This window comes from Denticeps clupeoides, chromosome 7, assembly GCF_900700375.1.
Source record: "Denticeps clupeoides chromosome 7, fDenClu1.1, whole genome shotgun sequence".
NCBI classification, from domain to species: Eukaryota; Metazoa; Chordata; class Actinopteri; order Clupeiformes; family Denticipitidae; genus Denticeps; species Denticeps clupeoides.
The window spans coordinates 19,864,157-19,876,233 of NC_041713.1; the positions used below are offsets into that span (position 1 = coordinate 19,864,157).

Here is a 12,077-nt window from a genome sequence, read left to right on the forward strand (position 1 = left end):
ATTTTAGTTTTTGTGGTTTTAAATTACTTTCCATGGATGCTTGTCAATTCAGTTCAAAATTTAAATGTCTGTGACATCTGTTTATAACACAACACTTTCAACTGGTACATTTCATTGTTGTCATAATTGTGATGAGGGTCTAGATTGGTTTATTCCATTGTGTGCTCAGAACTTTTATCATTTTAGCAAGTGCAAAACAGAATAGTGGCTGCCATTGAAATGACACTGTGACACAATCTCTCCCTGAATCAAAGTTTCTCCACTCACTCAGTCAAACTTTCACTTTGACACTCCACCCTGTTCACCAGTCACTGCTTCTCTCTGTCATCCCACTCACATTTCATTTAAAGTCCCCCTCTTCATCCCTGTGAATTCCTCGAATCTAGAAGCTCACATGACAGTCCTGTCCCCAGTCCGGCTCCTCACCTCTCCTCTCTGACAGCTCATTTAAGTGTCTCTTCCCAGCAGCAGTGCAGCTTTGTACCACATTTTTTTAAAAAAAACTGCTTGCTTACTGGAACTGGCTTTCTGAGTTACGGTGTGTACCCACTTTTATAACAGTGGTCTATAGGAGATGTTAGAATGGATGAAGTGGGTTTATTACAGTTACTTATAATAAAGAAGACCATGAGGAAACATAAAGCATACAAAAAGTAAATAGAAGAAAAGGAGATATTGTTCATGATAGAGAAAGACCCTCAACAAACTGTTATCCATCTTACATAAAAAGTCACACGTCAACCACAGTTCAAACTTCAAAGCAAAGTTTCCAGAGACCAGAAAAGAAATAATAGATAATGTGAAGTAACGTAGAACCCGCTGAGGTGCCACTGAGTAAAGTACCATCCCCACACCCTGCTCCCCGGGCGCAGGATAAGGGCGTCTGATAAATGCTGTAAATGGAAATTGTTAAGTTGTTTCTTTTTTTTTGTTGGTTTCAGGTTTGGTGATGCGAGGAGTGATTCCCTGTGAGAGTCGACCTTCCCTTTTGTCGTTCCCTCTCCCCCCCTTCCCAAAGCTGATGCCTGTGTGCTGGTGTGTGTGTACAGATTTGAGTTTTTTAGAAAATAAATGTTGTGGCATTTATCCGTGTCTGGGTCTTTCTCCTCCTCGCCGTGCCGAGTCATTTCATCGTCTCTGACAACCACAATAGGTAGATTTTTTTCAAATAGGGTCCATCAAGAAGAACCTACAAACAGGCCTAAAATAAAAACATAAAGTTCCACACATTGCCCAAATCATGCAAATAACCGTTCCTCCACATTTTACTTTAAGTAGCCTATGTGTTTGATTGCTTAACCCCAAAAACCACAAGAAGATATGCAACACAAATAACGACAAACATCAGTTGATCTAAAAACAGATTGAAATAAAAATAAAACACCATAAATGCTGCAAATAAAATGCTGCAAAGATGCACCCACTTGCTAAATCCACAGGCATGGGCCAAAATTCTGCACAGTCCTCTGGTGTCCTGATTATTAATCCCAAAAGGACTAACTGGCGCCCAGCTAATCCCCTGGGGCATGCCGGTCTCAGGACGCCTGGTTATCAAATCAAATCAAATCAAATCAAATCAAATCACTCTCATTGTCACACCGCATGACGCCAATACTCCATGAAATGAATAAAATTCCTGTGTGCAAAGCTTCTCAAACAGCAGTGGTGTGACAAAGGCAATGAACATTTGTAATTTTAACATAATTAACAATAATGTATCTGTATCCAGAAATATATGTGCGCTTTTTTGATTGAACTAACTGTATTGAGCAAATCGGAAACAATAGTGTTAATGCAGAATATATTCAAATTATTGACAGCACAATGAAAGGAACAGAGAGAGCAAAATAATATGCGCTGCACTGAGGGAAAGGCAGAGCCTTGCTGAAGCACTAAAAAGATGTTCTCACCTGAATGAAAGCAAATCTAGGATCCCGTTACATACCTGTTTTAGAATCCTTTTTCTACAGCTCTGTCACTTCCACAGTGTCCACATCTGAGTTCAGCATATGCAAAGTTTTAAAGACAAGAGGATGAAAGGAAGAAAGAGAAGAGTGGAATCATTTGTCAAAACACTTAACTCTTTTTTTCAAATGCTTGGATACAATTCATATAAGCCAAAGATCATTTGTTCATTGAACTAAAATCACCGCTTAAAAATGACACAACTTAACATCAAAGTATTACTATTTCAAAATGCAAATCACACATCACATCTGAGTTTGGTGTCTATTCATTTCATTATAAAGATCCAACTATCAATTGATACAACTGCTTAAAATGATAAGTAACTGTTGCATTACTCTTGAAGCATAGCTTTTATGAAAATGTATTAATAATAGTGTATGTTTAGATTATGACAGCTTCAGGAAGGATCATTTGATACCAATTAGCACAGAATATGACCCCAGGTGGACTTTCTTCCTTTACCAGATATAGTGTCTATGGTCCCATGTACCACTTTTACAGAACACATTTTCATATTCAACATTACTGTATGCAAGATTTTTACACTTTTTTTACATGATTACATGGTTCGGGTCAGAAATGATATTCGCCTTAGAGTAATCCAGCAGCACATCTTGGACAATGATTACTTATTCAGCAATGTAAATGCCATAAGTTTGCCCACTATTGCACGGGTGCTGAAAAGACATCAGGTGTCTATAAAACAACTATATCATGTGCCTTTTCAAAGAAATACAGATTGAGTGAAGCAACTGAGGTCTGAGTATGTTCAGGCATGATCAATTTGCCTGTTTTATGGGGAGAAAAAATCTCCAAACATTCTGTCATTGTAATCAGTAATTGTTTTTGTATTTTAGAAGGTGATGGAGCTTGACGCTGATGAAAACCATCATAAATTCTTGTTTTTGGATGAGGCAGGCTTCAACCTAGCTAAGACAAGGAGGAGAGGTTGGAATTTAATTGGCCAGAGGGCAACCGTTGAAGTTCCTGGACAACGTGGAGCCAATATGATCATGTGTGCAACTATATCAGAAGATGGAGTGGTTGGACGCAGACCTTGTGTTGGGTCATATAATGCAGCTCTCATAATAGCCTTCCTTGATGAGCTAAATCAGGTCTGTAGAGCTGATGGTGTGATCTATGTAATAGTGTGGGATAATGTTCAGTTTCATCGTTCTCGAATGGTCCAAGCATGGTTTCAGGCCCATCCACAGTTTCTCGCCCTGCATTTACCTCTATACTTTCCTTAACCCAATTGAGGAGTTTTTCTCCACATGGAGGTGGAAGGTCTATGATAGGCACCCTCACGAACAAGTCACTCTACTCCAGGCCATGTATGATGCTTGCATCAGTGTCAGGCCTGGATTCGCCATGCCAGAAGACTCTTTCCCAGATGTTTGGTGAATGAAAACATCCATTGTGATGTAGATGAGAACCTGTGGCCAAATCCACAAGACTGGGTTGATGGAAACATAGATCCATAGTGCAGTGAAGAACACTTCCGTTTACAGTATACAGTATTGTTTTCTGTTATTTTTTTTTTAAGTAATCTACTAATCTTATGTTGTGATTTGATTTGATCAGTAAATTCCACATTGCAGGATTTCAATAATGCCACTGTGTCTGTACTATTCTCTCTAGTCTTCAATAAAATAATGAAACCTGAATCACATATTTTGTACACCTATATTTAATGATTGTACTAACAAACACACAATGAAGTTATGGGTATCTTGTGTATGGGTGATCTAAAGTAATGTTCCTATGATAGTTCATAATAAATTAGATTTTTAGAAACATTGCTTCTGCAAAAGCAAGGCTTCTCTAAAGATATGAATGCAATATGCCAAGTTTTTGGACACTGGACAGCCTGTGTTAAGAATAATGAGTGTTTTGAGTTTTGTGTCTAGAATTTTGAAAAATGACATGAAGGTTCTGTTATTAGTGCAAAAGTGATTGTAAAAAACAGTAATTATTCATTTTCTCAGGATATATTACAAAAGTTACGTGAGAAAAAAAAGATGGTCTGCATGTCTTTAAAAATGATTCTTCATTAACCAAAAAACATTATCCTAACATATTTGTCCCTAAGGACAAAAATGTCACCTTCCAAAGTAGCTGCTATAAAAGCAACTTATCCAGTGTGAATCTTAGATTTACTTTACTTTACTTTTATCCAAAGCGACTTACAAGAGGAAGACACCAGCAATTCTCGTTCGATTTCTATAGAATTTTGAGTTTTGTATTTGTATGAAAAATTTTAAGCTCAAAAATCCAAATGGCAATTCATTTGGCAATTGGCAATGCAATATTCAACCACATTTTGCAAACTGTCAGACTGCTCATCAAGGTGGGCCTTCACTAACAATGTCACCTTCCTTGTCTCACCAGAATCCATTCAACCAATTGATTACAGGGCAGTAGCTCCAGTAGTTTGCTGATGACAGGACATTCCATGGGGTTTAGGATTACTTTTTCAATTAGTAGGTTTCCATTCATGTGCATTCTTGAACATTCTAACCTTTGCATGTCAATGTTATAATTATTGAGCTCAAGTTTACAATATAGCATGGTGAGACAAGGAAGTGACAAAATGTAAAAAGGATAAAATCCCTTCCTTTTGTGCAAGGGTACCTGTAAGAAATTATGCTGGTTAGAAGGCAATAACATCCAATATTGATTTAGATTTTTCTTTTGTTTGCTTACTTTGCATTTTGTTAAATTGTTAAAAATGTATATATTTTTATTTTGAAAGCATTCTTTGTTTGATGCATTTTTTCACATCTGCCAAAATCTTACTACTGTATGTAGTAAACATCTTACTCTATGTATTTCTCTGACATGTCCCAGTCTCAGTATGACTGGGCTTGTGTTGTGCTATGCTTAGTGTGACATCAGTTCCCAGACTGGTCTAGTGAGTCATTAACGAAGTTGCAGTAAGTGACAGCAAGGGGACAGAATGTGTGTGTGTGTATAGGTAATATGACCTCATCTGTCCCCTACTACTGCCAGGGGAGGGTTGATGCGGCACAGACTGGTGAATGTGCAGGAATGTTCTACACACACACACAAACACACACACACTCACTCACTCACACATACACACAATCAAACAAGCAAACAATAACAGTGCATTTCATTTGTCTATGCCGACATTTTCACAACACAAGCACCCTCACAAGCCGACACACAGAGTGTGGACACTGCTGTCATCTTTGGACTGTGTGTTTCATGGACATTAAGATTCCAGTGGTGGGGTGGGTGGATTTTCCACTGCCTGCAGTCTAATCCCTTTGCCCATTACTGAGGAACAGAATGCACAGCAGAGCTGAATGGCTCTCCACTTTTAGTTGAAATAACAGAATGTCTTTCACAACTTTATAACAAGGTTTAGGCTTCAAAATTGTGCCAGGTTGTTTTTAGTCCTTTTTATGAATGTGTGCGCACTCACAAGACAGGGAAGCACAAACACTTACTACTCATAGGGCCTGTCCATGCAGGTCCAAACACCCATGTTCAAATAAATGCATTCATGTAGTTAATGCATTAATAAAATGCTTAATATAGAGTACATGATGACTAGGGGTTTTGAGGCGTTACATAAAACATAATGCCCACAAACATATACAAACCCTGGTAATATAAAAAAATATATATAAAACATATAAATATAAATATAAAAGATCCAAGAAGCAGAATATTTTGGGTACATGAGCAGTGTTTGGGATTCGAACCTGCAACCTTCTGATTACGGGGCCGCTTCCTTAACCGCTAGGAGACCACTGCCCATAGAGATTTTAACATAAAATACATACATATTGATTTACATGGCCATGTAAAAATTGTATACTATTAACACAGGCTTGCCAAAACTGAAAAATAATGTACATTTCAGAATAATAATTTTTCAGGGTTAAAGCATTTCTGCAGGGCCAAGCGCTGAAAGTTGGTGCTACCAGTTCCTGCAGGTGTCCCAAATTTTTTCTTTTCTTACAACCCCTTCTGTCTACAAAAAACTGCTGTTGGAAGACACTGTGTACCTACACAAGTGTAGGTCTCTCCCACAGAGAAATTCTGAAGTCAGGGTGACAGTGAGTACAGTCTCTTTTCCCATCGCAAGTCGCCCAGAAACTGGGGCAAACTCTGACTGAAAGAGGTCTGGCGAACCCGAAGCCGCTGCATCAGAAGATCAGTTTCAATTTTTAATTTTCGGTTTATAGAAGGAAGTGTAATGGCCTGGGACTGTGTTGCTGGATCCAGCATCGAGAACTTGTAAAGACTAAGAAGCAAAACAGCTACCACAGCATTCTGCAGTAACATGCAGTTTTCCTCTGGTATACGCTTAGATGGTCAGGGGTTCATCCTACAGCAAGACAATGACCCAAAAACATCCATGCTATGCCTTGTGAAAAAAAGAACAAGGTGCTGCACTTGAAAACGCTGAGGAAAGAAAGGGAAGAAACCTACAAGTGCCACAATTTTACAGGAACTGAGCTGGGAAGGACTGAAGAACATTTGATTTCCATCACAGAAAGAATGCCACTAGTCTGTTCAGCTGTTATATCTGGCATATCTGTTATATCTGCCAGATCTTTGATGAATAGACAGTTCAGAATACATTTTGGTTTATTCCTGGCCCTTGAACTTTAACTGGATAAAATAAAAAAATGAAAGGTCATCCACACTAAACGTCAAAAGTGGCCTGGAAAAAAATGACCCAGACCATGCATTTCTATAATTATGGTTCTCAGAATTTGTGTGGATTTATACTGTTGCCATATTTGTTGTGCAATCGCGTATGAAATGAGCTGGTCAAGGTGCAGAAATGAATTCCTGTGTGTGTGAGTGTTGGGTTGTGGGATTTCTGTACTTGATCACGCTGTGATGAGTGTGTATGCATGAGTAAATTCCTGTCTGTGAGTGTATTATTAGAGATATAACGGGAGATCGCTTCTGTGTGTGTGTGTAAGTATGGTGTCGGGTGTCGGAACAGCGTGGTGTGCAGTGAGGACATGAGTTTGAAATAGACGGCGTGTTGGTATAAATGCCGGACATGCTCCCCGCTCGGAGGCAGACAGCGAGCAGACGCTCCACTGTGACACCCGTCTGAGAGTGGCCCGACAGGCAACAGCGTTCAGACGATCCGCTGCTGGTGACGCTGGACAGAGCCGACAGAATGCAGCCGAGCGCCGTGGTGGAGAAGCGCGGGGGCCGGGTGGCGGAGGCCGAGCTGAGCTGCAGTGTGAGGGAGGAGAACGCGGCCCGGAAGGAGAGTTACGCCGCCGACTGGCACAGTGTCAGGATGAGGATGCGGCCTGAGGACAGGTGAGCGTGTGCTTGTATTTCCAGTTAAAAGGTCCCATGACATGAACATTCAGCCTGTCTGTGGTCCTGAAGTGGCTTGATATGGCTGTCGGTGTAAAGAGTGCTTTGGTCATTCAGAGAGCGACCACTCGGAAATTTGGCCCCTTATGACGTCCCCACACACTAACCTCTGATCGTAAATCGCTCCGGATAGGGGCGCCTGATAAATGCTGTATATATAAATATATAAAAGACAATCACTTTGACTCGATGCATACAGTACTGTACTTTACCTCACAGTACTGAATGCAAATGATATGCATTGTCTTGCTAACAGAGAACATGTCTCACTAGCACAGCCTTCCAGCTTGTAGACTGGAATGTGGTGGATGGAATGCAGCCTTATTCAGTTGTGTTGTCCGTGTCCCGTGCGCAGGCAGTCTCTGGCGATGAATGACGACGAGAGACGCGAGTCCCTGACCCGCCATTGGGAGGCGCGCCCCCTGTCCCAGTCCTGCCCCTCCGGCGTGGTGCGCATGGGGACCATGGAAGTGGGCATTCGGGAGCACCAGCTCCTGCCTCACAGGAACACCCTGCCACTGCCCATCTTCCGACCCGCCGAGCTGGGAACGCGACTGGGCCGCGGCGCCCCACACACCCTGGAGGACCTGTCCCCGGCGCAGTCCCCCAGCGGAGCCTGCCCCAACAAGAGGGCTATCAGCGAAATCATGAAGGACCTGCCACCCGTCAAGCCGATGAGAATGGAGTTCGCCAAGTCTCCCCGTACCCTGGGGCGCTCCGTGTCTCAGGAGGCGCAGAGAGGATAAAGTGGGGTGGAGGAGTGGAATGTGTCCAGAGTAAGAGTGCAGTGTCGAGGAGAAAAGTGGACTGGGCTTCGTTTTATTAAGATTTGTATGTATATAGAGAAAAAGATTTGTAGCATTAATATTTCTGTTGATGAGGAAATGAATCCGCTTATAAACGACGCTGCTCAGTGTTCGCTCAGCTGTTGGGACGGGGTGATGGACGGGAACAGAGAGCCGCTGCTGTTTTCTCAGTTGCTCGGAAATGCCGACATGGCACCCTGAGGATTACGTGAGTGTCAGGTCCAAGGTCCCAACAGGACAATGAAACTCCATCCCTCGATTATGGGAGTATAATGCTTATTATCAGGTTGTTAGACGCAATCGATGCTTGCAAGTTACAGTGACGTGATGGGAACTGAGGTTGTGGAAAGATTAGGGAACGTTGGACAGATGGAATAACGCAGTATTGGGAGGGGCGAGGCAGAGGACTGAGTGTCTCTTGGCATGTTCCCCTCTCCGCTCTTGTTCCAAAAAGATATGGTCGCCATCCAGACCTTTAAAAGTCCTCTACACCCCCTCATGCTGGAGACAGTGGTGGGGCGTGGCGTTGACGTGTACTTGTGCAAGTAGTCTGTTGTTTACTAGAGTTTCCCTGGTTTACATGTTATACAGTTTTCCTGTTGTTTTTGCATGTGTGATTATTGCTTGTGATAGATTGTGTATTTAATTTTTTCTACAATAAAACTCTAAAATTCTATTTTGTTCTGTGAATGAGTTCTTGGAAAATATTTTATACCTTAAGAGATCTCAATCTCAGGGATGAGCAAAACCTAGCAAAAAAGCGACCAACCACATTCAATTATTTTATGACATAAATCTACATAAACCTGCATAATGTACAAGCACTTTTTTATTCCACTTTCTTTAATTTGAATGACTGCAGTGAGCATTTGGTTAATCACTGTAATCAACGTGTGGTTTTATATGTCTATGATCATCATATGTAGTGATGTGCTGAAATTATCTTGCATGTACTACTAAAATAAGATCTTTAATCATTTCAAGTGTTTTTGCAATAAATAATGACAGCACAGGCGCACGGCTCAGCTATGCAGGAATCTGTTCCACACTGTCACTCATACACACTAGTTTAGCAAACAACACAAGGCTTCTTCCCCTCTCTTTATCATCCACTTTATCTACATTCATCCACCATTTCTCTTCTTCTGTCAGTCTGAGCAGCACTTCTTTTCTTTTTCTCTGTCCTGTTTTATTCCTAGTAATTTGCCCCATATCCATCTATCTAGACATTTGATTCTCTTTTCGTCTGCTGCTTCGAGTGTCCCAGCTCCACATGCTGCCACTTTGCTCCATACTATATCACACTTTGCTGGCCTTTCCCTGAGCTCTGTGTTTTTCCATTTCATGCCTAGTGGCATGTTCTTTAAAATTGTTGCTTTTCCTCAGCCTGTCCTGTCGCAGTAAAAATGAGCAATTCAATAGTAAGCACAAATATTTTTCTATAGACGACTGTATTGTAAATCATTTAAGAGATTCCTTCTCTTGTAAATATGTATTTAAATAGTCTATCCAACGGTCTATCACAACAGAATGTCATAACAAGAAAGGTGAGTGGGACTGGTTCTGAAGTTAATTTAGTAAGTATTATAAAATGTCCTTGTTTTCTGTATTCTGTTTGGGCATACTTGTTCATCTCAAAACCTCTCTGTTTCTCAATTATCATTAATTACATTTTGCTAAACTGTAATGGAATGATTGAATTAAAGGATTGTAATAATTACATATATATATAAATTAATTATTACAATTACGTTACATGAAAATGTGATGAAAAATTCAGCTCAGGTCCCTTCTGTTTCCCCTGATCAGCCTTTCTGCAACTTAATGGAAAGTGAAAAAGTGAAGTGATTGTCAAAATCTGAGGAAGGTTACAGAAAAATTTCTGCTGCTTTGAAAGTCCCAATGAGACAACCATCTCTGCAGCAATCGAGCATCAGGCCTGTATAGAGTGGCCAGAGAGAAGCCGCCTATTATTAGTTAAAGGCACATAGCAGCCTGCCTGGTGTTTGCCAAAATGCACCTGAAGGACTCTCAGAAACAAAATTCTTTTGTCTGATGAGACAAAGATTGAACTCTTTGGTGTGAATGCCAGGCATCATGTTTGGAGGAAACCAGCTGATACCATCCCTACAGTGGTGCTGGCAGCATCATGCTGTGGGGATATTTTTCAGCTGCATGGAGCTTTTGAGGTGCAGCAAAGGAATGTGTGAATCTGGTGTAGCAAGCCTGTGACGTCATATTCAAAAAGGCAGTAATTGCTGCCAAAGATGCTTCAGCAAAGTATTGAACAAAGACTGAATACTGTGTGTACATGTGCTTTACCCCATGTAAATTCTTTTCACGTTGTCATTATGGGGTGTTATGTGGAATTTAAGGAATTTATCCATTTTGGAATAAGGCTGTAACATAAGAAAATGTAGAAACTGTAAATAATAATCTAGATGCACTGTATAACATATGCCATATGGACCCAAATAATTTTGAAAAAGTTGCCATCTATACATAAGCCTTAATAAAAACATTAAAAAACAGATTAAAGCAACCACGTTTCTTGCCTGAATGAGTGATAAACTAACTGTGTTCCACATAATGCATGAGTTACTGACAATGGTAAATGAAGCTGTAAAGATTTTAATAAATAGCTTTTACTTAATACATTTTTTGTTCCTTAGCTTAAAAAGACTTGTGGTGAACATTCATAATCAATCTCTGTTCTGGGTGTTGGGATTCATATAATGTAAATGGATTTATGTCCCAGGGATTGGACTATGAGGTAGGGGGCCTGTAGACAGTGACGCTCTTCCACTTCAGCAGGCTAACTTACTCCACCTGGAGTAATACTCACAGGTATTATTTTACCATCTCCAGACGCACGTTCAAACAACCTAGAGGTACCACCCTATTACCACTAGAGGTCGCCTGAGGCCCAAAGTGTGATTTTCTTTTAATCTCAAACGACAATTTCCTCATTATAACAGGGTGGAGAAAGTGACATTAGGGTGAAGGTATAATATTTTGATGTGTTTAGAGGGCAGAATTTCAGTGTTGTTAAAGGAAAATGGACTATGAGAGAGGAAAGCTTTGACAGAACGGTTCATCTGCAGTTACAGGGGGTTCAACAAGAATTAAAACAATCAGCACTTTCATGTGGGCACACACTCCGTGTACACGATAGAAAAGAAATCAGGTCCATATTTAAAATTCACCTGGTTATGCGATTGCACACCACATTTAAAAGAATGACAGGGTGTGGGTGCATTTAAATATGCGTGCAGGCATGTGTGCATAATTGTGCACGAAAGGGAGCAAGAAAATATTTGTGTGTGTGTGTGTGTGAGATGATCATTAGCCTCTCTGACATGGCCAGGACGCACTGTGGGTGGTGGAGTTGCCATAGCAGAAGGGAGCTGCTGGAAGATGGGTGCTGGCTGAGGAGCCTGGGAGAGGAGAGAGGAACGACATGCTCAGATCACACTGTGACATGTGGAGGTGCAAGGAGAGGACATTCCTTCAGGCGATGTGTGGGGAAAGTGAGGGAAAGTTCCTTAATGAGGCCACCTCTCTCCACTGTGTCCACGAAGTGACACTGAGGGGGCTTGATGTGCCATTTCATAGTGCAACACGTGTGGGCTACTTTTATTCTAAGGGGTGACAATAGGCACTAGAGATGCTCTTTTAAAGAATAAAAACTACAGAATAAAAAGTAAATATATATATTTATTTACATAGGTTTAAAAAGAGTGGATTTGTCATATCATTTCATCATACATGCCAGATTATGGTTTTAGTAAATCAAATGTTTGAAATAAAAAGGAGTCAGACACTCTGGTGGCTGAATGATCTGACGCCACTTGATTTAATTGATAAATTAGCCGGGAACCATTAATGATCCTGACCGTTCTCAAATCAAGATTCGTG

At 40.8% G+C, this 12,077-nt stretch overlaps 1 protein-coding gene across 1 annotated transcript; it reads left to right on the top strand.

The window, feature by feature from the left end:
* Positions 1-7,028: 7,028 nt before the first annotated feature.
* Positions 7,029-8,835, top strand: tcap (titin-cap (telethonin)). The gene is made up of 2 exons (XM_028987260.1): positions 7,029-7,293; positions 7,709-8,835. Exons 1-2 carry the CDS (start codon positions 7,145-7,147, stop codon positions 8,097-8,099), a joined length of 540 nt encoding a protein of 179 aa, XP_028843093.1. The 5' UTR covers positions 7,029-7,144; the 3' UTR covers positions 8,100-8,835.
* Positions 8,836-12,077: the final 3,242 nt, after the last annotated feature.

Excerpts from the sequence above, each read along its gene's own strand:
- tcap (XM_028987260.1), top strand. The coding sequence starts at position 7,145 with ATGCAGCCGAGCGCCGTGGTGGAGAAGCGCGGGGGCCGGGTGGCGGAG. Across the intron at positions 7,294-7,708 it reads AGGATGCGGCCTGAGGACAG|GCAGTCTCTGGCGATGAATG; the intron begins GTGAGCGTGTGC and ends TCCCGTGCGCAG.